Source organism: Nilaparvata lugens, chromosome 11 (assembly GCF_014356525.2).
Source record: "Nilaparvata lugens isolate BPH chromosome 11, ASM1435652v1, whole genome shotgun sequence".
NCBI classification, from domain to species: Eukaryota; Metazoa; Arthropoda; class Insecta; order Hemiptera; family Delphacidae; genus Nilaparvata; species Nilaparvata lugens.
Genome location: NC_052514.1, coordinates 35,886,751 through 35,912,827, shown reverse-complemented (window position 1 = coordinate 35,912,827; position 26,077 = coordinate 35,886,751). Strand labels below are relative to the sequence as shown.

General features: G+C 35.3%; 1 protein-coding gene across 1 annotated transcript in view; it reads right to left on the bottom strand.

The window, feature by feature from the left end:
• Nucleotides 1-9,455: 9,455 nt before the first annotated feature.
• The window catches only part of LOC120353671, a 24,386-nt gene continuing 7,764 nt past the window's right edge, over nt 9,456-26,077 (bottom strand). The window contains exons 2-5 of the mRNA XM_039438323.1: nt 23,079-23,186; nt 22,071-22,172; nt 12,114-12,269; nt 9,456-9,594 (exon numbers count right to left, since the gene is read on the bottom strand). Of these exons, the coding sequence (XP_039294257.1) occupies nt 9,532-9,594; nt 12,114-12,269; nt 22,071-22,172; nt 23,079-23,186 (429 nt within the window). The 3' untranslated portion in view covers nt 9,456-9,531. The remainder of the gene's footprint in view (nt 9,595-12,113; nt 12,270-22,070; nt 22,173-23,078; nt 23,187-26,077) is intronic.

The window sequence follows — 26,077 nt, the reverse complement described above, 5'->3', positions numbered from 1 at the left end:
TTGTTTTGTGCGAGGAAATCTTCATATTATATTCTGAGCTCAGGAGATGGAATTAGTATATTGCTCTTTGCAGATTGTCCTCTGATTCCTGCAATATCACTTGATCATCTGCAAACCATAATGAATTGACAGCAATATTGTGTGTTAGTTGTATACGACCAGTTGTATACTCACGTTCAATCTGTGAGTGCCCAAACACATTGTGACCGCTGGGCGCAAGTTGCAGATTCCCGTCTACCCAGGTGTGTTAGTGAGAGTGTTATATGTTGATGCGAGTGTGTGTTAGTGTGAGTATGTGTTGATGTAGGTTTGTGTTAGTGTGAGGGTGAAGTGTAATGAGGTGAAATAACTCTGCCCATACAAGAATCAGGTGCTACGTTTCTTTCTCCTTTTCTGTCAGCCGCGAAATTGAGTAAAGGCGACACCTCTCACCTCCACACAAAGCAAAACGCTACACTTTTTTCATTTCCTTCCTTCTATTTGTATCTTCCTTCTTCTTCACCCTGTCCCCTTCTTTCCCCTGTTTTTCTTCAATTCAGCAAACTATGTACAGTGAGCTTATCTCTAGGCTTTTCCACAAGACTAGAGAGGAATCTATCTGGTGGATTGAAATCGCCAATTTAGTGTGAAATTCTAGGATTAAGAATGATTCTTATAGGAATCTGTGTATTCATACCACGTTTCCTGTATTATACTGATGGACATCAGTAGAAATCGAGATACATCCTTCATGTAGTATGATGAAAAGGGTAGCCAAAAGTGTAGAAAAAAGATAGTGCAAGAATATCTATTGAATCAGTAGTATATTGTTTATCAGAGATTGACAATGGTGTAACAACCGAAACCGGTCTTTCTAAATGTCAATAAAATCTGTGGTTTTTTGACAATTTCTTGGTCTTTTAATTTAATATCTGTAAAAGTATAAGAATATATCTATAGTCTAATATATAAGTCGTTCATATTCCAAAATTCAAGCCTATTTTTAGTTAATCGAAGCCGATTTCTGTCTTTTATTGCTGTTTTGACCGTGTGAGAGTGTAAGAACGGCGCAGTATGAGAGACTACCAGAAAGTCACAGCTACATAAAATAAAACTAGGCTTCTATAGTGAGGTCCACGTTATAATGGCAGTGTTTGATTAGCAATGGTATTGCTATCCTTGTCTATCATTCAACAAAGCGGATAGCGCTATCTCTTTATCGCTTTGCTCTGTTGCCAGATCGTCATTTAACAATGAAGAATTGATAATTAACAAAATATTTAAACTCAATTAAGAAAATTCATTATGAAATTATTGAAAAATATAATTTCTTGCTTGATAAAATATAATTGATTATTTTAAACGAGAATGAACAGTTAATATTACATCCATAAAGCTGTATCAGCTACCGTATTTAGAAGTCATTGACAAGACGTTCGGCAACGTTGTTCTGCTATCTTTCTCAACTGCCATTATAACGTGGACCTCACCATAGGACTATTGGCTTGAGTTAAAATTGAAAATTGGAACATGAACGCCCTATACCGAAAGATATGTTATTGTGCTACCTCTTCTCCATTGTATAAATATTACTTTCTCCATTTCTCTATCCAGATAATATCATGACTCATATTCATGCTTATACTCTGCACAAAATTACTTCTTACTTTGGATGGACATGCGCAGCAGAGATAGCATACAGCGGGAGCGATACAGATGCGCAATGTTTCCGTTTTGAAGCGGCCAGTGATCTCCAACTTCTAGTGACTGTACATGTGCTCATGCTACACATGCGAAGTTTCCTTTCTGAAAGCAGTCAGACGACTGACAAATTGGCAACTGCGCTTCTACCCATGACTCTATTAATCGCTGTAATTGGCTGATCTCCCTCCATTTCTCTGCGATGCCTATTCCTTCAAGACAGAAGTAATTTTTTACGGACTATGGTAAGTCGTTACGCTTTCTGTTTGATTTCTGGTAAGATAAATCTTGTTAAGTTATTTGCTCATTATACAATCACAGACGACAGAGGAGAGTTTATTATCCTTCAAGCTAGAATATTGAAGTATTTGTATGATTGAAAAATGCATTTAAAACGATTAAAAAAACCTATTGTATGACTGAAAAAATTGGGAAATTTGTTACGAAGGGATAGAACCTCATAAGCTTCGAAGGAATAGAAAGGAATCAGATAAATGGAAGGGATAAAAGAAAAAGGTGGAAGAAATAAATAGGAGGAAGGAAGAATAGAAGAAAAAATATAGAGAAACGTTTCAGTTGGATTCACAAGGCAAACAACAATTTTCCACAATCACACCTTCTGATCCAAATCCTTGCCTTACCTTCCCAGATGATAAAGGAAGCCTAAATAACACACAGTTGAGCTCTGTTCAGTCAATCATGCAGTTGAAGGCTTAAGCCTGACTGAGGCAGGCTTATCTCTCATGGGCCACCCTATGTGAATCACTTTAAACTTTCAGCATGGATAGAATGGCAAGCGTTCATGTTATCTATAAGCAATGTTGCTGACAGTTGGGAGTGAACAGGTGCAAATAGGTGGCATCCGAACGCTCTGGATCGAATTAAATGCACAACAATGGATTGCTCGATCAAGTGTGGGGAAACAGTTTTAGGATATTTTATAATACAGTAGTAGCTTGAAACTGTTTCTTCACTAGGTTTACGCTGGGTAAAACGTTTGCCAACCTTACCACTTTTCTATTGCGGACTAGCGGGTAACCCGTGCTTCGCAAGGGTCCAATTGAGGACTTGATAAACTGGAAACTTAACCAAATGGAATCTTCAAAAGTTTGAGATAGACCTATAATCATCCTCGGTGAATTACTCTTTTTTTATTCTTTATTGATTGACACAATGAGTACATAATCAAAATGATATGGAGAGGAAAAATAAGGTAACCGTGTGCTATTTCTCTCCCAAATTTAGATAAGGTTACACATAGTCCGAAATAGGTTAACTTTTGTAAAAATGAAGTTATATTGACAGAGTGCAATCTTGAAGAACTGAAATATTGGCCAGAAACCATCCTCGGTGAATTAAGAATCTATATACAGAATTTCAAGTTAATCAGTCCAGTAGTTCAGACGTGATGATGCGTTGAACATAATTTTCCTATCCCGTAAGTGTGTGTATAAGGCATTTCTTTCCTTTTTATAGTACTAGCAGGTAACCCGTGCTTCGCAAGGGTCTGTTTAAAACTTTACAAACTGGAAACTTGACCGAGTGGAATCTTGAAAAGTTTGAAATAGTCTTAAAACCATCCACGGTTCAAATTAAGAAGTTATAAGCAAAATTTCATGTTAATTAGTAGAGTAGTTCAGACGTGATGATGCGTCAAACATTATTTTCCTATCCCGTACGTGTAAAAGTTCTCTCCTCTATTATATTATAGATGATTCCCACATGAGCTATTGGCTTATGCGTAGGTGATGGGGAGTGAGTGAGTGATTTTATGAGATCATCAAACGTCCATGCCTACAGCGGGATTCGAACCCACAAGCAGGCGGTGGTAGCTGACTGGAGGGTGCAACGCCTTAGTCGTCTCTTGGTGAGGGCTAAAAGTCAAATCGTGGGGTGGAACTCAAAGATGTTCAAATTCAAATTCAAATTTATTCATCAAAAAGACATATTTACAAAATAATAGTGTAACAATAACAAATAAAGAATATACTCCCTGCGTGGATGATTTGTCCGTGTGCAGGAAAGAGTCGAACTAAATCAGACAGTTAAAATACACTGGTTCGAAGTAAGTGAATTATGATACTTAAACATTGTTTGGGATTGAAAGTAGAATATATATGAATGCAGTATGAACATACAAATAATAATAATAATTTTCAGCTCAACGGCGTTTAAGGGTTTCACAGGGCAGTTATAACTTTATTATTTTAATATTGTGTGGGGGAAAAATTAAAAACATAATAATATGGATGAATATGTGAAATAATATGCTGGCTTTTTCAAAGGGAATATTCATCCATAAGGCGAATTTAGGAGAGCCTCCGAAGCCTCTGCCCCAATGTAGAGCAGCCACCTGCTCACTCTTCGCTTGTATACGGCAACGCCACACCCTTCAATGTCTAAGATCTCAATTGGAATATTACGGTAAAGCCAATGAGCTAGGTGGAAACAGTTTCTTAGTTGAATGGAGTTATTCAACCGGGGAATCTGAATGTTGGTATACAATCTGTTTCTGGTTGGGTGATTATGTTGGATCTCGGTGAAAGTAAAGTTACTTTTTTTTAATAAAAACAAGAAGATTTTTTATAAACAGTTGTTTTATATTAAAAACTGGGAATTCCTGGAAGAGGAGATGCGTTGAATACCTATTATTTTTGACAAGCAGCTTTTTGATAAGGGCTCTCTGAGAGATCGCGAGAGGCCGCAGGACTCCCAAAGAGGCAAAACCCCACGCCAAAATGCCATATTCGAGCAACGTCTGCACATATGCACAATACACAGACCGGCGATGGCCAGCACACAGGACTCGCCCCAGTTGTCCAAAAGCATAGATCATCCTCCAAAGCCTCCGCTTGAGATACTGCACATGGGGGCCCAGCACAACTTATGATCAAATACAATACCAAGGTATTTGTATTGTAATACCTGTTCTATGACCGGACAGTCACATGCATTAGAATTTGAATCGCCGCATGAATGCATTTTGAGCACCCTGGGACCAGGGCTATTCCGAAGGAAAATTGGCATGCACTTGGATTTTGAAACATTTATTGATAGAAAATTGTTATCAAACCAGTTTTTCAATTTCACCAAGTCAGATGAGGTTCTATTGAATATTTCCGTCCAGGTGCAACCTGTTGAAACCAGAGCTGTAGCTGCATGCATCAGCAAATAGAAACAGTTGTCCATGTAGGTTCAACCTTCAATATTCTTGATGTAAATTAGAAACAGCAAAGGACTCAAAAGAGCAGTGTTTTCTTTAATATTTTTCTTATTTCAGGGGTGTGCTTGGGGGCGAGTTTGTCGCCCCTTTCATGAATAACACACCCTAATGCTGATAGTGTAGACTATCCGTGACTTTCAAACGGCATGAAGGCAAGGTATGGTTCATATAATCGTATGTGCCGGTTGCACAAAAGCCGGTTGAATTTTAATCGTGATTAATTCCACGAGAGCCAATCAGAGAAGCCATCTTATCAAAAAGGCCTTCTCCAATTGGTTCTCGTGAAGTTGATCATGGTTAAAATTTAACCGGCTTTCGTGCAACCGGGCCCAAGTCTTCTTATTGATCGGTAGTCCCTTGCAGGAAGGTACCACCTCGCCTAAATATATAATTTGAGCCGTCAATGTTTTACGACTGTCATACTTCAACCGGGACCAACAGCTTGAAGTGCCCATTAACTATAACTACTTGATTTACACCACTGACGTTTCAGTGGAATGAATAAGATACTTTTTACATATAGTCACAGGTGCTGAGAGTCTAGCAGCTGAAAGTATCGTGAGATCTGAAATTGTATCACCACAGAGTTGAGAGGGTAAAGAATGCAACAATATTGTAATCGTCTTAGGAAGAAATCATAAGAAGAGGAAGGAGAAGAAGAAAAATAAGAAGAAGGAGAAGAAAAACAAGAAGGAGGAGGAGGAGGAAGAGGAGGAGGCAATAAATCATCAGATGATAGTCGGCTTAGAGGGCAGAGATGAAAGAGAACGGAAGTTGAAGATTGTTGGGACAAATAAAAGGAGTGACAGAGAGAAGTGAGAGAGGATGTAAATTGAAGAATCTGGAGAGAAATTCAAGCATATAGTATAAATCGAAGAAGAAGGTAAGCAAAGAAAAGCTCAAGGAAGGCTTCTGAGAATGGGAAGATTTGAAGAGAACTATCAAGTAAACGAGAGTCGAAGAGGAGCTGTTGATAGTGTAAGCCCCGGTTGCACAAAAGCCGGTTAAATTTTAACCGTGATTAATTTCAGTAGAACCAATCAGAGAAGGCCTTTCAGGAAAGATGGCTTCTCTGATTGGTTCTCCTAAAATTAATCACGGTTAAATTCAACCGGCTTTGTGCAACCGGCACTGAGATTGTGAATACAACACAAGAATGAACAGTGTACATGAGACAAGGGAGAAACGTAAGAATGATTGAGAGTAAAAAAAATTGAAAGTTTGTTGAGAAATTGAGAGCAAAAAATGGAGTTGGGGAAGGTAACGATGATGGTGGAAAGATAAGAAATAAGAAATAGGAGATGAAAGAAGGCGAGGTGGAGGTATAACGAAATTATAGAGAGAAATGGATGGATATGGGAATACTAATGAAGAAAACAAGCGATAAAGAAGGAAGACAAGGGGACAGAGAAGAAGAAGAAGGAGGAGGAGGAGGAGGAGAAGAAGGAGAAGTTAGGGAAAGAAGAAGAAGAAGAAGAAGAAGAAGAAGAAGAAGAAGAAGAAGAAGAAGAAGAAGAAGAAGAAGAAGAAGAAGAAAAACAAGAAGGAGGAGGAGGAGGAAGAGGAGGAGGCAATAAATCATCAGATGATAGTCGGCTTAGAGGGCAGAGATGAAAGAGAACGGAAGTTGAAGATTGTTGGGACAAATAAAAGGAGTGACAGAGAGAAGTGAGAGAGGATGTAAATTGAAGAATCTGGAGAGTAATTCAAGCATTTAGTATAAATCGAAGAAGAAAGTAAACAAAGAAAAGCTCAAGGAAGGTTGAGAATGGGAAGATTTGAAGAGAACTATCAAGTAAACAGGGTAGGAGAGTCGAAGAGGAGCTGTTGATAGTGTAAGCCCCGGTTGCACAAAAGCCGGTTAAATTTTTACCGTGATTAATTTTAAGAGAACCAATCAGAGAAGGCCTTTCAGGAAAGATGGCTTCTCTGATTGGTTCTCCTAAAATTAATCACGGTTAAATTCAACCGGCTTTGTGCAACCGGCACTGAGATTGTGAATACAACACAAGAATGAACAGTGTACATGAGACAAGGGAGAAACGTAAGAATGATTGAGAGTAAAAAAAATTGAGAAATTGAGAGCAAAAAATGGAGTTGGGGAAGGTAACGATGATGGTGGAAAGATAAGAAATAAGAAATAGGAGATGAAAGAAGGCGAGGTGGAGGTATAACGAAATTATAGAGAGAAATGGGATGGATATGGGAATACTAATGAAGAAAACAAGCGATAAGGAAGGAAGACAAGGGGACAGAGAAGAAGAAGGAGGAGGAGGAGAAGAAGGAGAAGTTAGGGAAAGAAGAGGAAGAAGAAAAAAAGAAGAAGAAGAAGAAGAAAAAGGATGAGACGAAGAAGAAGAAGACGAAGACGAAGAAGAAGAAGACGGAGACGAAGAAGAAGAGGAAAAAGAGGAAGATGAAGAAGAAGAAAGAGGAAGAGAAGGTGTGATATAGTGAGAGAAGCATGAATGGACCACAGTATACCGGATGCTGATCTTGTGGTGATTTGAAAAAAGTCTTTGAACAGCTCAGGTGAGGCGGACATCCACTGCAGTCATCAGTCATTCATTCATTCATTCATTCATTCATCCACAATTCACCATCAATGCGCGGCACCTTACACACTCACTCATTCATAAGTAGCTCACACACTGATATACCTCAGTCACGATTAAATTCCGTCTGAATTTCTATTGATGTTAACCGTACTTATGTCTACTGCAAGGTGTACAATTATTTTTTTTTTTTACTATCTCTTTTCTGTATGGGGCTACTTGTAATACAAGTATAAATATAATACAAGGTATAAATATAAATTGTTTTGGGTACTGAGATTTTTATTTCTTTATATTTATATATTTTTTTTCTGTCATAGTCATTCAATTTCAGCTGTTTTACATCCATGAAATCAAGCCGGTAAACAGCTGATTGTAGAACAAAAAAACATATGATTCTCATTACAGCATACTATACTGTAATAAAATCATATGTTTTCTTTACAGTCGAGTATGTTTCCTAGTTCCGAATTTGGAACGGCAAAAATGTTCCTAATGCCGCCTTTTAGCGCTCCAGGTGGAATTTTTGTCAACTACAATCAATAAATTCCCGATTCGAAACGTGTAAACGTTTATAGAATGCATGTAGTAATGTCAGCACAAGCAGGTAATGTTTTCTGTTTCTCAATTATTCTTTTCTAGATTATTATGACGAAAAATAGTGTAAGTTACTTGGACGTGAATGTCTTTTGCAGTGCTCGAATGAATTCTAGTCTTGGCTAACGCCTCGACTAGAAACATCATTCTCGCTTGCAAAACGGCATTTCCCGTCCTTGTGACTTAAGATACCATTACTAGCTTACCCGGCGAGCTTCGTACCGCCAAAAAGTCAATGTATCTCATGTCTCACTCGACTTTATTTGGTGAATCATGAAATGTATTTATTTACAATCAATATTTCCATTTACATCTATCAATACGGAACTACTATGTGCTTAAAACTACCGTTTTAATACTAGTAAACATCCAATTTTATCACAGAGTGATGTGTTTATTACAGCTGGTAAGTTAAAGGTGCGTACAGATATACGCGCCGCGAACATGAGCAATTCACTTTCAATCAGCTGATTATATCTGTATTTTTACAGAAACGGTAAGATACAGTTATAAAAAGCTTGGCATCAGCTGATTAAAATTGAATTGCTCATGTTCGCGGCGCGTATATCTGTACGCACCTCTAGATGCTAAATCATATTATCACAACAATATCGGGGCACTGAGCTTCGCTCGTTATTTATTTATTGGCTTTTGATAAACCAAACACAATTCTTTAAAATTATTGCGGAAGTACTAACAGGCACAGCCCAAAACTGTTTCTTTCCCAAATTCTGATTTATATACTATAAATAGTCCAGAGAGTAGGTTATGTTCCATACACTTGAATTCAGGTTCAATTTTCTGTTCAAACATTTGAAAACAAAAAAATCATAATTTAGATTATATGCAAACCAAATTGAATAACAAAATAACACTCACTAATCACTTGAAATTGTCAAATAATGATCAACTTTGAAAATTATGATATACTCTAGTTTAGGAGGATTATCATGTCATGTCAACAAATCAGATTTATGTTGATAAAATTCCTCGCTGATTGATTATGATTACAAAGCTGGAAATAATTATGTCTCTCTCCCACACAGGCACACGCATCTTCTGTAATCGAGAGACGACGAAATCATTTGTTTTCCGAGGATGAATTTATTATCTTTTTAATGTCGTTCAGCGAGTTTTCGAAAGAAAGAGACCTAGTACAATCGAATCTTTATATCATATATCTACTATGTTCCAAATTTCGTGAAAATCGTTAAAGCCGTTTTCGAGATCCGTGAAACATGAATAACCAGATATATACAGGGTGAAATACAAACATATAAACATCTAAAAATCCAAACATCAAAACATTTAACATCTAAACATCTTAGCATCTAAGCATCTAAACATATAAACAGAAGTTGCTCGTTTAATAGTATAGGATATAGAGATAGGAATATAACAATCCGAGTTAATTATTCGTTTATTGAAATTATTTACAAGTTTTGAGTACAACTCTAACTGGTTCCAATATTGGACTCAACTCGTCAGCTGTTTCCTTTTATAAAGGACGTTTCCAACGGAGAAAGTGAATTTCATCAACTGCAACAATTTTTAAAAAAAATTATCATTTGAATTCATGAGATATCACTGATAATATTGCAATAATTGGAGAGCACATAATATTATTAGAATAGTTATTATACTTATATTACCAAACAGTTCTATAACAAAGAAATAGGTAGAAAACAAGGGTTTATGTTCTACTGGCAGGAAACCCGTGCTCGGGTCTTGTATTTTAAAATTTGCCACCTGAAAACTTGACGTAATGAAATCTTGAAGAATTGAGAATAGAGCTATAACCATCCTCGGTTAATTATGAATCTTTATTCAAAATTTCAAGTTAATCAGTCCAGTAATTCAGACGTGATGATGCGTCAAAAATAATTTTCCTATCCCGTACATAAGCCAGTTCTTTCCTTCATTATAGTATAGATATATTATCACCAACAATATTATCACAGATAATGCTAATAAAATGAATAACACTCAAATGAATATAACTCTAGGTCATGAGTTATATCAAAACTTATTTTCATCATTTGAGGCTCAGAAAGAAATAATATTGTTCAATGAATAATAGCCTATTATCTGTCCTATAATAAAGGAAAGAACTGGATTATACACGTAGAGGATAGGAAAATTATGTTTGACGCATCATCACGTCTGAACGACTGGACTGATAAACTTGAAATTTTGAATAAAGATTCTTAATTAACCGAGGATGGTTACAGCTCTATTCTCAATTCTTCAAGATTTCATTACGTCAAGTTTTCAGTTTGTCAAATTTTGAAATACAAGAGCCTTGCGGAACACGGGTTCCTGCTAGTAATCAATATTTTAAACTGTTTTCAATAGTGATCTTACTAGTTTCTTGAATAAAACTATTTTAAATTGTCAATTAAAATCGCCTATTAGTTAAGACATTTGTCATTCCCATTCATCTATTTTATTTCCAACGGTTATAACAATTTTCAAATCAAGTACAAAAATTTTAAAGAATACACAAATTATAGGTCGATATAATTTATAGATATAGAAGTAGCACACATGCAATATAAACTGACAGCACGAATTCAACAAATTAAATTAATTTAAATAATTAAATCAGCACTTTTATTGATTAATTTAAAATCAATTTTATTGATTCAGCTCCATCATAGATCGAGATTAATGTAAGCTCCAATTGAGCAGCATAATATAAGCACTGTAACTAAGGTCACATGATTGGTTGTTCATTGACCAATCATTGTTGAAGTGGGCGTGTCTTGTCTCGGCCAATGGTAGACTGTAACCTTGATAGGTCAACAGACTTTGAGTAACATGTCTCCATTCATACTTTATACAATCCATCTTTCCTCGTTAGGGCTACTCTTGAATAGAAATAGAAAATAAAAATTTAAGTGCCTTTTTGACGTGACAATGTCTTATAAATTGGTTTGCCGGGTGACACTTCAAGAAACTGCGTTACGCTCCGCGTTATGCGCTCACAATGAGAGCGAGTGAGAGCGTTCGTTTCGGTTCACGGTCGTCTGGAAAGAGCACGAATAGGAGCAGTGGCGAGCAACGCAGCAGCAACCCGAAGGCATTCACCTGGAGAGAGAGTGAAACGGAGCAGTCAACCTGCGCAGGCGCCGCAAGCAATCTCCTGCGACTGCGCCACTACTTAAATAAATAAATAAAATAAGTGTTTTAAATTGTTACTATTATTATTTCATCCTTCTTCTTATGAGTGAATATTCACATTAAAATTATTTTACCACTCAAAGTCGTTGTCACGTAAAACTTTCGCCCGTATACCGACTTTACAGGCAACCATGCAATTTTTTTAAATTATTTATTTACGACATGATAGATTTATTGACTTGATAATAGCATCATGACTGAAACATGTCATAAATAAATAATTTGAAAAAAAAGTTTACTTAGATTTTCATTTTTTATTTTTATAGATTTTGACATTGGTAGACAATATGTATCAACTAATACTAGTTCTTCCATGAACTGATACATGTATCATTGTATGTTGATACATAAGTGGTTGTGTCAAGTCTTCCTCTACAATAATATGATTCTAGCTTCTCAATATTCCAATAGATATGTGGCTATCACAGTTTCTAGTTGGATATAATCATAGTAATCTGTCAACTTATTTATTTACTCAATAATTCACAATTAATTTCTCTTCTCATTAATTTCTCAACTCATTTACAATCATGATCTTAATTTCTCAATCATTCACAATTATTAATTAAACTTCAAATTATGAATTACGAAAAGGCGCAACAAAAATCTGACCCTTTTCAAATTCATACTACACCAAATTACATTTATTTTGTCTACTTACAGTTCTTATCAGATTCTTTGTAAAGGTGCGTACAGATTTACGCACCGTGAACATTAGCAATTCACTTTTAATCAGCTGATGCCAAGCTTTTTATATCTGTATCTTACCGTTTCTGTAAAAATACAGATATAGTCAGCTGAATAAAAGTGAATTGCTCATGTTCTCGGCGCGTATATCTGTACGCACCTTAACGTTTCAATACAGAATGACTCACATCTTTGAAGGACATGTAGTTGAGTGCGTAAATGCCGTAAGGCTTGATTTGCATGTCTCGATTAGCCTGAGTCAGCATAATATGCATCGCTTGTCTCAGCCATCGTGGTTTGTCTGTCCAAGGAACCTCCATTAGTGATTTCCGCAGTCTATCATTCTGAAATGATATTTATCTATTTAATCAATGAGAATTAAACAACTTACAGAAAAGTGCCACAGGCTCATAAGCCCAAAGCGGTTCTAATTCTAATTTATACAACAGCCCAAATGTAGCTAGGTTTTGTGTTACTTAACATTCTCCAATAACACACTCAATTTAAAATTCAGAACACACAAAAACCATTCTCAAATTTAAAAAAATACTTCTTAATTGACTTAAATCAATCACAATTTATTAGAAAATTCCAAACTTTGAAAAACCTATAAAATTTTGAGACCGAAAAGACAAACACACTATATAGAACTAATCCTATTATATTAAGCGAGCAATTTCTGTATATCTGTTTATATTTGGTTATTTATGTTTAACGGATACCGAAAACGGCTCTAATGATTTTCACGGAATTTGGAACATAGTAGGTTTATGATATGAAAATTCGATTGCTCTAGGTCTCATCCCTGAGAGCGGCTGAATGGTGTGCCACCATAGGCTATCAATAGCTGGGACCAACAAAAACAAAATACTGAACGATTGAAAAATTCAGCAACTGCAAGCCACATGATAATAAAATAGTGTAAATGACAACCTCGCCTCGAATATCCAAGCAGTGTTTCATTACATCCTTTCTAGAGGCAATCAGCTGCTTAAGTTTGAAATAATTCAGTCAAATATCTCGTAAATTTCCAGGTTTTAGCATACAATTTGGTACACAATGCATACCATGCAGCCGCTCTCCGAACTTCAAAATTCCTTGGAGACCAAAATACGATCTTCCGACTACTTTAAACAATTGAAAAAATAATTCAATTATTTCTGAGAAACTTTCTCGCTTTCACCACCCACTTATCTTTTGAAACAAAAAAGTTTCTAGCATGTCGAGATTTCCATGTTTTCTGCTTGAAATATCTCGACATTGACGAACATAATCATTAATTAAAAAATAACTATAGGTCGGATAAATTGAATTATCCAGACACCAATAGAAAGGAGACATTCTCCCCGTTAATTTTATATAAAATTATTACGCATCACGACGCCGTATGATTCTGAGAGAAGTGATATTCAAAAAAAAAACTAATTTTCCCGTTTTTTCCAATTTTATCATCCTTGGGAAAACTCGCTGAACGACATTAAAAGGATAATTAATCCTTGGCTGAAACAGCTGAGACTTTCGTCGTCTGTTGATAGTAAAAAGTGAGCGTGTGATTCTGTGGAAAATCAAAATATCGCATCCCCGAAATTCATAAGCTGACGTATAGCCAGCTGTGAAATATAAACACGATCATTTTAGAGAATTGTGTTTTGTTTATCAATAAATGTCGGGGCACCGAGCTTCGCTCGTTATTTTTATTTATTGATAAACAGAACACAATTCTCTAAAATGATCGTGTTTATATTTCACAGCTGGCTAGACGTCATCCTATGAATTTCGGGGATGCGATATTTTGATTTTTCACATATTCACTCGCTCACTCACTTTTTTACTATCCACAGCTGTTTCAGCCAAGGATGAATTATCCTTTTAATGTCGTTCAGCGAGTTTCCCCAAGGATGAGACCTAGTGCAATCGAATCTTTATATCATAAACCTACTATTTTCCAAATTTCGTGAAAATCGTTAGAGCCGTTTTCGAGATCCGTTAAACATAAATAACCACATATGAAAATAGCCAGATATAAAAATCTGGTGTGGTACACTCACACAACTTTCCTTGGTCATTGAACTATTTAAAATTTTACATCTATTTTCGTTTAAAAACCTTTCCTCTTATTTTGATCGAATATTTCTCTTGTAAAAAAACATCCACGGAACAAAGTGCCCTTTTTATAACCCTACCTTAAAATTTCCAATATAGTTCGCTAAATAAACCTAAGCCTCAATATCAAACGAGAATAATTTAGGAGAAAAACATAATGAAGATTGACGGCAACATATTTGCAACTACGATCAGACTACTGTATATGTGTATATACAATTGTTTTCAGAGTACTTTTTCCTTTATGTAAATATTGTGAAATTCGATGTTTTTTTTTAAATTCGTCAAAACAGCTGTTCTACAGATGAAATATCTTGACTATGACTGTGTTCTTTTTATAAACTGCTCTACCTACCCACGGTATATGGAAGAAGAAAAAGTAAAAACCGTGTTCCTACCTACCTCATGCACGAGAAGGAGGTTACAAAGTCCATTTCTCAAGGATTGGGTGGACCCCCCATTAGTACCCCAGGAAAAAGACTCATGTCAGTTGATAGAGCTAATAAATAACTATACAGGGTATGGATTTGAAAAAAATTGTTAGAGCCGTTTTTGAGAAAATCGTGAAAAACATGGTTTTTTAGTAACTGTCATTTTTCTCAAGAATATTACGGAGCTCCTGCAATTTTCACAGAAATGAGACTCATGTCAGTTGATAGGGCTTATAAATAGCTATCCATGGTATAAATTTGAAGAAAATCGTTAGAGCCGTTTTCGAGAAAACCGTGAAAAACATGGCTTTTTAGTCATTATCCGCCATTTTTCTCAAGAATATTACGGAGCTCCTGAAATTTTCCCAGAAATGAGACTCATGCCAGTTGATAGGGCTTATGAATAGTTATCTATGGTATAAATTTGAAGAAAATCGTTGGAGCCGTTTTCGAGAAAACCGTGAAAAACATGATTTTTTAGTCATTATCCGCCATTTTTCTCAATAATATTACGGAGCTCCTGAAATTTTCCCTGAAATGAGACTCATTTCAGTTGATAGGGCTTATAAATAGCTATCCATGGTATAAATTTGAAGAAAATCGTTAGAGCCATTTTCGAGAAAAACGTGAAAAACATGGTTTTTTAGTAATTATCCGCCATTTTTTCCGCCATCTTGAATTGAATTCTATTTAATTTCTTATTGTCCGGTCCTCATGGTATGAGGACCTTAAGTTTAAAATTCCAAGTCAATCGGTTAATTAGGAATGGAGTTATCGTGTTCACAGACATACACACATACACACACACACACACACACACACACACACATACACACACACAGACCAATACCCAAAAATCATGTTTTTGGACTCAGGGGACCTTGAAACGTATAGAAAACTTGAAATTGGGGTACCTTAATTTTTTTTGGAAAGCAATACTTTCCTTACCTATGGTAGTAGGGCAAGGAAAGTAAAAAACATCCACGGACCAAGTGCCCTTTTTATAACCCTACCTTAAAATTTCCAATATAGTTCGCTAAATAAACCTAAGCCTCAATATCAAACGAAAATAATTTAGGAGAAAAACATAATGACGATTGACGGCAACATATTTGCAACTACGATCAGACTACTGTATATGTGTATATACAATTGTTTTCAGAGTACTTTTTCCTTTATGTAAATATTGTGAAATTCGATATTTTTTTGAAATTCGTCAAAACAGCTGTTCTACAGATGAAATATCTTGACTATGACTGTGTTCTTTTTATAAACTGCTCTACCTACCCACGGTATATGGAAGAAGAAAAAGTAAAAACCGTGTTCCTACCTACCTCATGCACGAGAAGGAGGTTACAAAGTCCATTTCTCAAGGATTGGGTGGACCCCCCATTAGTACCCCAGGAAAAAGACTCATGTCAGTTGATAGAGCTAATAAATAACTATACAGGGTATGGATTTGAAAAAAATCGTTAGAGCCGTTTTTGAGAAAATCGTGAAAAACATGGTTTTTTAGTAACTGTCATTTTTCTCAAGAATATTACGGAGCTCCTGCAATTTTCACAGAAATGAGACTCATGTCAGTTGATAGGGCTTATAAATAGCTATCCATGGTATAAATTTAAAGAAAATCGTTAGAGCCGTTTTCGAGAAAACCGTGAAAAACATGGCTTTTTAGTCATTATCCGCCATTTTTCTCAAGAATATTACGGAGCTCCTGAAATTTTCCCTGAAATGAGACTCATGCCAGTTGATAGGGCTTATGAATAGCTATCTATGGTATAAATTTGAAGAAAATCGTTGGAGCCGTTTTCGAGAAAACCGTGAAAAACATGGTTTTTTAGTCATTATCCGCCATTTTTCTCAATAATATTACGGAGCTCCTGAAATTTTCCCTGAAATGGGACTCATTTCAGTTGATAGGGCTTATAAATAGCTATCCATGGTATAAATTTGAAGAAAATCGTTAGAGCCATTTTCGAGAAAAACGTGAAAAACATGGTTTTTTAGTAATTATCCGCCATTTTTTCCGCCATCTTGAATTGAATTTTATTTAATTTCTTATTGTCGGGTCCTCATGGTATAAGGACCTTAAGTTTAAAATTTCAAGTCAATCGGTTAATTAGGAATGGAGTTATCGTGTTCACAGACATACACACATACACACACACACACACACACCACACACACCACACACACACACACAGACCAATACCCAAAAATCATGTTTTTGGACTCAGGGGACCTTGAAACGTATAGAAAACTTGAAATTGGGGTACCTTAATTTTTTTTGGAAAGCAATACTTTCCTTACCTATGGTAGTAGGGCAAGGAAAGTAAAAATAACCAGATATAAAAGTAACCAGATATATAAATACAGAAATTGCTCGCTTAATATAATAGGATTAATAATAACGAGCGAAGCTCGGTGCCCCGATATTCACAGCTGATATGAGGATACAATAAAAATGTCATAGCTGATTTCCAATTCTCTACAATAATAGGACAAGAACAAGGGTAATGACAATAGTATATTTCGCACCTAGGGCCGAAAATGAGACTTTTCCGGCTCGAAATCGGTTTTCAAGTCCGAGGCCGTAGGCCGAGGACTAGAAAAGATTGAGAGCCGGAAAAACATTTTTGCCCATGGTGAGAACGTTATTTTTCGCCACACAGAAAGATAAACAATATAAATATGAGAATAATTGTTTATTAGGCACTTTTGAAAGCAAAACAGGAAGGTCATAGCTCTAGCAAATCTGAGGTAATCTGAATATTAGGAAATTGTCCAAGTATTTTTATTTTTTATTCTGATTTGTCTAAATAACCTAAAAGATTATGTTCAATTATATAAGAGGTTGAGTTTATACTTTTTATTCTTCCAAATGACAATAAGATGATATTATTATAAATGTTTTGATTCTTGAATAATAAACACAAATAATGAAGTTTTTTGATCAGCTGTTTTAGCACACTTGAAATTTGGCCAATCTGAATGTCAACGTCAACAATGCTTGTTGTCATTGACTTCGGAAGTTTAGGTTAGAAGTTCTATCCTACTCTGACAATCGAATTTGAATAGTTTATAATATATCTTATCTGTATTTTATTCATCCAAATAAAATGACAGTATATTATAGCAGAATACTTTATTCAATTCTAGAAGCATAAACTGATTCAGTTTCATAAACTATTTGTAAAAACGTTCAGCACCATGGATATTGCCCAAGTAGTTCCAAAATTATCCAGGTCTCGTGATAAACGCAGTACTTTGAGGTTTGAGGTTAGATTCTATTATACTCTGAAAATTGAATTTGAATAGTTTATAATATCTTATTTGTATTTCATTCATCCAAATAAAATGATAGTATCTTATTGCAAAATACTTTATTCAATTCTAGAAGCATAAACTGATTCCGTTTCATAAACTATTTTGTAAACACGTTCACATCAAATTAGAATCAGCTGACTTCAAGGTTATTTTACAGCCCTAGGGCCGAAAAAATTTTACCGGCCTGGTCAGAAAACAATCACTTTCGGCCTCCATATGACGCACGAAAAACAGCTCATTACATCCAAGTGGGGCGAAAACTATTTTTTTGAACATGTCACTATATTTTGTAAATTTGAGAGACCGACAGTACCGTTCTCAAAACTTGTTGTCCAGTCTCGATCATTGCTAGTGTAAATTGTATGATTTTAATAGATAAATGAATAGAGTAATAACAGATTTGAGAGTAATAACAGAGAATAACTTTGGTTTTGCTGGTAACGCCAATTAAAATTTAAGTTTAATTTTTCTACTGCAATCCTGTATAAGTATGAAGTATCTATGATTGTTAACTATATGATTGACAGATAAATGAATTTGATTTGATTTATTGATTTGTCTGAAATTGACCAATGACCTCCATTGACTACCATGGTTTCAGTGATATCTCCATAACAAGATTCGTGTTATATATACACCAGATACGATTGATTTGCTATCCTCGTCTCTCATTGGACAAAGCAGATAGATCTGTCCTCTAGAGCGTGCACTAGGTCGGTGGAACGGCGCGACGCGGCGCGGAGAATTTCCGACCGGGAATTAAATACATGTGATAAAGTGTACCTCCGTGCACCAGGAGTGCGGCGCGGCGCGGAGCTCAAAAAGTTTCTGGACTTTTCGGGGTCGGAACGGCGTCGCGACGCGCTCCTAGTGCAAGGAGGTCAGGTCGGAAAAATTCCGCGCTCGGGTAACTTCGTGAGGGCTCGGCTGTTTCCGAGCTCTGCTTCTTTCAAACATGGTCAGGCTACAGTAACTATATAACCATAGTTGTTGTAATTGTTTTGTTGTATATTGCTTTTTCTCATTGTATTTTTCTGTGTTGTGAATAAATTGAATTAATAAATGAAAAAGTTACTGGGTGTTGAACGAGGTCTCACTTCTGACTTACTGAAGGCGAAAGTCGTTGTCCGTCTGTTTGTATGTTCTACAATAACTTCAGACAGGATTGATCAATCAGCTTCAAAGTTTGAACACGTATTCTTCGAAAAGGACAAGTTTGTTGGACAACAAAATTGACACACTCCTGCGTCCTTTTTCTGGATATAAAAATAACATTGAAAGTCCATAAGAAAGAATTGTTATGATTTATCATTTAGTCACCTGAAGAATCTATTGCATGCATTGAATTATACTACAGTTTTCCATTCATTCATTCATTCATCACATCAGCTGAGGCAATTTAAGAGCTATCATACGCTCTGACACATGATTTCAGCTGGTTAATATAGAACATATTCACAACTTTTATATCTACAAAATGATATTACTTGATATATCAATGTGCGGTTTCTGTCATTTATTTTCTTTTGAAAATCTGTATCGAAAAAATGTATGATGATTTTGGATTCATATAAGCATATTTAAGATGTTGAAGCGACATAGTAAGTTAATATTTGAAGAGTTATTTTTCATATCAAATAGGATCCCCAATAAAACCTACTGTTGAATTATTCTTGTAAGAGAACTATTCAGCTATTCTAAGAATTTTCATCAACTCTGTATTATTGAAAGTTGCTGCTTTCAAAGATTACGATACAACAGTTCTTGATCGAGTTATAGTTATAGTTCATAATTCACAACTTTTACATCTACAAAATGATATGGCATGATATATCAATGTGCGGTTTCTGCCATTTATTTTGTTTTGAAACTCTGTATTTTGAAATAATGTATCATGAATTGGATAAATATAAGCATATTTAAGATGTTGAAGCGACAGAGTAAGTTTATATTTGAAGAGTAATTTTCAATTTTAAATTAGAACCCTAACTTCGACAACATGTCTTAATTGAAATCGCGTCACGCCGCCCCTAATGCATGCGCAGATTTACAACTCTACACATTTGCCAAATCCTTCGTAAGCTATGAAAAAATATAATAAACTACCAGGATATTCAATAGTGAAAATATTTATTATCAAATTATATTGGGCGATATGATATTTTATTTGTGATACCATTAATTTGTCGGGAATTAATAGTATTATTATTATATCAGATATTGTGGCATGACTTGAGTCATAGCTACCTATAGTGAGGTCCACGTTATAATGGCAGTTTTTGATTAGCAATGGTATTGCTATCCTTGTCAATCATTCATCAAAGCGGATAGCGCTATCTCTTTCTCGCTTTGCTCTGTTGCCAGATCATCTTTTAACAATGTAGAATTAATAATCAATTAACATATTATTTCATATGAAACTTAATTTTAATATGAAACTTCTATTCTTGGCTTGAATATGAAACTTCTTTTGACTTGGTATCCCATCAGAAATTGGTTGAAAAGTTGAGCTACTATGGAGTGCAGGATACTGAACTAGAAGTGTTCAACTCATAAATCTATCTGACAGATGTATGCTTGTTGAAATAGCTGATCAGAAATCTGATCTGAAGCCGGTACTAAGAGGGGTCCCTCAGGGATCAGTTCTGGGCCCGTTCTTGTTCACAGTATTCATGAACGATTTACCAAACTTTTTAACAAATAAATGTGTATAGATATAAAGAAAATAAAAATCTCAGTACCCTTTTTAAAAGAGATAAATAAATGTGTACTCTATGCCGATGATACTACTCTTATGTCCTCCAATTCACTCTCAGATATAAACTCTGTCATTACTAGCTATATGAAAGAAAGGTCCTACCTCTGGTTCTCTGTCAATGACTTGATTGTAAATGAAAATAAAACAGAGCATATAGTTTTCAGCTTGAGAGCAGGTCGTATTGGTGTCAATAGCTAGACGGTAAAGCTTCTTGGAATAAATTTAGATTCTGGTCTTACCTGGAGATCTCATACTGATGCTCTATGCACACGTTTAAGTAGAGTAATTTTCCTGCTGAGGAGACTCAAAAATTTTACTAGCTCTGGCTTGGTATTGAAGGCTTATTTTGCTTTATTTCATTCAAACCTTTTGTATGGAGGTCTTCTTTGGGGAAACTCCAGTGGAGCTGGGGAGGTTTTCCTCTGTCAAAAAAACCTTAAGAACTGTTTTCAGTATGAGTGTAACAGACTCATGTAAGTCAGTATTTATAGAGCATGGTATACTTACTCTGCCTAGCATCTTCATTTTGCAAAGTTTAATGTATATAAAGGGAAACCTTCCATCACTAAATTTCAGGGGTGCAAATCACAGTCATGACACCCGAAACCGAAACAGGATTGACTAAGAGTATGCTAGGCTAGCAAAGACTCAAAACTCCCATCTCAACACTGGAATAAAACGTTTTAATAAATTACCGTTGAGTGCTAGAGAGGCAAATAGGAAAGTATTTAAGGTTGCTATTATTAAACGGTTGAAAAAGAAAGCATTTTACTCGGTAGGAGAGTTTCTAGCTGGGAGTACTACTGATGTAACACTTTGAAGCTGTTCCCTTTCATTATCATATAAACGTATAGACTTTTAATTATCTGACCTTACTGATGAGTGATGAGTGACTGAATGTTTTATGTAGCCTACAGTGTGTGAATGCATTAACTTTACATTGTACGTATTTTGTACTTTCATTTGTTATGTGACTTTGTCAATGCTCTTGAACGGTACGACAGTAAATGATTATTGATTCTTGATTAAATAATTGAAAAATATAATCTCTTGCTTAACAAAATGTAATTGATTATTTAAAACGAGAATGAACAGTTAGGCTCAACTGACACATACGCGACTCAGGTCGAGAAGAGACTCGACTCTAGTCGAGATCATGTGTTTCCAAATGGTGACAGTCGCGGAGACTAGAATCGACTGGTCTGAGTGTCACCATTTGGAAACACATGCTCTCGACTAGAATCGAGTCTCTTCTCGACCTGAGTCGCGTAAGTGTAAGTTGAGCCTTAATATTACATCAATAAACCTGTATCAATACCCTCCATAGAAAGCACAAGACAGAGGATCGGCAACGTTTTTCTCCTATCTCTCTCCACTTCCATTATAGCGTGGACCTCACTATAGTGTGGCAAGAAAGGGAAAAAGAAGTTGGCAACTATGTCCTTCATCATTTCCACTGCCGCTGATAGACTGGAGGGTGCAGGGAATTTATAACGTGAATCTAGTAATATTCATTACTTTACCTGGTTAAAGATTCGTTGTCCATTATGATAGTTTATAAATAAAACCAGATTGCTGAAGAAAAACATCATAACAGAAAGGACAGCTTTTCTCAACTCTGTCGCCTGGAAAAACAAAGAAAATACATTGTTCAGTCGATTTGAATTATTTATATATAGTTTCCGAGCTCGGGATTCAGTCAAGTTCTAGACTCAAAACAGCTGAGTCAGAAAATTGGCTTTCCGAAACGGGGCGTAGTCGTAGTCATTGTCAAAGTCACGTTTGAATTAAATCTCGAAAAACTAGAAAACTGAACACAAAATAAAATGAATAGAGAATAATGTAAAGTTTCAGCTATTTTGGATTATTTAGGAATGCACTAGCGTCAGTTGATCAATTTTCATAACGGCAAGGAAAGTTGTGTGAGTGCGCCACACCAGATTTTTTTATTCATTCATTGATAGACACAATATAATTCTCAACTATGAATGATTGGGGGAGGAACAACAGGCTTGAAGCCCAAAACTGTTCCTTTCCCAAATTTGGATAGAAATTGACCAAAAATAGGTTATGTTTATCACTTCATAGATATGATTGTATTGTAAATATAATTGCATTGCACCGACAACTTACTATAGATTAGAAAACCCAGTCTAAATTGTTCAAGCAATTTTAGAACAATTTATTCAATCTTGCATTTGATGCCACACAGTATCATCATATTGGTGTTCCATTTTGAATGATTCCCACATGAGCTTTCAGCTTATGCGTGGATAATGAATAGAAAGTGCGAGGGTGATTTGACGAGATGATAAAAAGTCTATGCCTTCCGGCAGGTTTCGAACCCACGACCACGTAGCGCCAGCAGACTGAAGAGTGTTATGCCTTAGTAGTTTCGGCTATCCTGGCCCAAGGTTAGTATATAGTATAGTATACAAGGATAGCTATTATACTATCCTTTATCCTGGTCAACATAATTGTCATTATATTATAGAGTGAATTGATTTGTGTTTTATAATTTGGATTCTTACCGTGAGAATAAAAAATGCTTCCACGCAGGAGGGTGCTATTATAATGAGTTGTATACAACAAATCAAAAACTGGGAATTATCGGCACAAGTCCTGAGGTTCCTGAAAAACTGAATTAGATTAATAATAATTCACCATATGAGTTATGATGAAAACTATTATGATGATGATAATATTAACTTATTATGCACCTCCATGAATTAGAAATAACGTTCCTACAATAATATAATATCGGGGACCAAGCTTCGCTCTGGAGTACAAACGCATGAAAAATTTATTACGAAAGAAGAAATTATAATAACATTCATAGTTCATACAGAAATTTTCCATCTAATCACAGTTAATTGAGATTAATTCCCAGAGGAATGCAAAAATTTCTCTCACAAAGGCCCGGTTGCACAAAATCCGTTTAAATTTTAATCCTGATTAATTTCACGTTAACCAAATCAGAGACCATTTCAAAAAGATGGATCTTCTGGAATTAATCAGGATCGAAAATAACCCGGCTTTTTTGCAACCGGCACTAAGTACCTGATTGAATGATCACAAAATTTCAACAGCAGAGTCTTAATTTTGACACAGTCCCACACACATGAACTCGCTCATTCACTTCCATCATCAACAGACGACGAAATAATTATTATCAGCTGTTTTTCCAAGGATGAATAATAATCATCCTTTTGATGTCCTTCAGCGAGTTTTCTCAGGGATGAGACCTAGTGCAATCGAATTTTTATATTATAAACCTACTATGTTCTGAATTTCGTGAGAATCGTTAGACCGTTTTCGAGATCCGGTGAAATACAAACATATAAACATCAAAACATTCAAACATCTAAACATCTAAACATCCAAACGTCAAAACATCCAAACATCTAAACATATAAACAGTAATTGCTCGTTTAATAGTATAGGATTAGTGAGGTCCACGTTATAATGACAGTGTTTGATTAGCAATGGTATTGCTATCCTTGTCTATCATTCAACAAAGCAGATAGCGCTATCTCTTTCTCGCTTTGCTCTGTTTGCAGATCGTCTTTTAACAATGTAGAATTATTCATTAATTAACAAAATATTCCATCTTAATTATGAAAAATTCATTATGAAATAATTATAAAAAAAAATAATTTCTTGCTTAATAAAATGTAATTGATTATTTCAAACTAGAATAAACAGTTAGGCTCAACTGACACTTACGCGACTCAGGTCGATAAGAGACTGGACTCTAGTGTTTCCAAATGGTGACACTCAGACCAGTTGACTCTAGTCTCTGCGACGTCACCAAATAATTATAATTTCTTTCTCCAAATATAATATAATTGAAAAATATAATTTCTTGCTTGATAAATTATAATTGATTATTTTAAATGAGAATGAACAAATATGTTACATCAATAAACCTGTATCAGCTACCGTCTATAGAAAGCATTGACTAGACAGAGGATCGGCAACATTGTTCTCCTATCTTTCTCCACTGCTATGATAACGTGGACTTCATTAAAGATCAATGTTTTCTATCAATCCAATGTACAGCCTAAAACCCCGCTCACACACATCGATTTTTTTTTCATACCGTATTTTGCCGTCTTTATAAATTCTATCAGATTAAATGGAACTTGACAAATATCATCGGTTTGAAGTCATCTGTTCAATCTAATAGTATTTATAAGGACGGCAAAATACCATACGAACAAGAATCGCTGTGTGTGTGCGGGGCTCTACTAATGGGTGCGCACTATAGTAGTTTTGTGAACAGTAGACCTCACACAGTTTTCTAATCCACAAGTATCTGGTGTCACCTGTTCACCGGCTTTTCCAGACATCTGTGTAATGCATGCAATGAATAATCCACTTGTCAGCTGATTGATTGTGAATAATCCTATAGTCTGATTAATCCTATCTTCAGAGTAGATGATACTATATATATATATATATATATATATATATATATATATATATATATATATATATCAGTGAATCGAGGAAATTCCTTTTACTTTCATATTATCCTTGAAATGCAACAGAATTTAAACAGCTGGAGTCAGAAAATCGGCTATCCGAAACGGGGCATAGTCGCAGTCCATGTTTAAATCAAATTTCGAAAAACTATAAAATTGAACACAAAAGAAAATAAAGAGAAAATGGTGTAAAGTTTCAGCTATTTTGAATTATTTAGGAATGTTTCATTTCGTCAAAGGAAAACTTTTTCAATTATAAGAACATAATATAAACATTCATTTTAGATATCGGGGCACCGAGCTTCGCTCGTTATTTATTTATTGACTTTTGATAAACCCAACACAATTCTTTAAAAAGATTGGGGAAGGACTAACACGCACAGCTGTTTCTTCCCCGAATTTTAATTTATACACTATAAATAGTCCAGAAAGTAGGTTATGTTCCATACACTTAAATTCAGGTTCAATTTTCAGTTCAAACATTTGAAAACAAAAAAATTCTAATTTAGATTATTTACAAACCAAATTGAATAACAAAATAACACTCACTATGATCACTTAAAATTGTCAAATAATGATCAACTTTGAAAATATATTATGATATACTCTAGTTTAGGATTATCATGTCAACAAATCAGATTATGTTGATCAAGTCGATTGAATTGTTCAGCTAGATAAAATTTCTCGCTGATTGATTACACAGCTGGAAATAATTCTGTCTCTCTCCCACACAGACACTCACTTCTTCTGTTATCGACAGACGACGAAATTATCATCTGTTTTTCCAAGGATGAACAATTGTTATCCTTTTTTATGTCCTTCAGCGAGTTTTCCCAGGGATGCAACCTAGTGCAATCGAATTTTTATATCATAAACCTAATATGTTCCAAATTTCATGAAAATCTTTAGAGCAGTTTTCGAGATCCGTTGAACATAAATAACCAGATATAAAAACATAAACAGATATACAGAAATTGCTCGCTTAATATAATAGGATATATAAACATTCCAATGATAATAAAGATTATCATAAAACTGCGGCT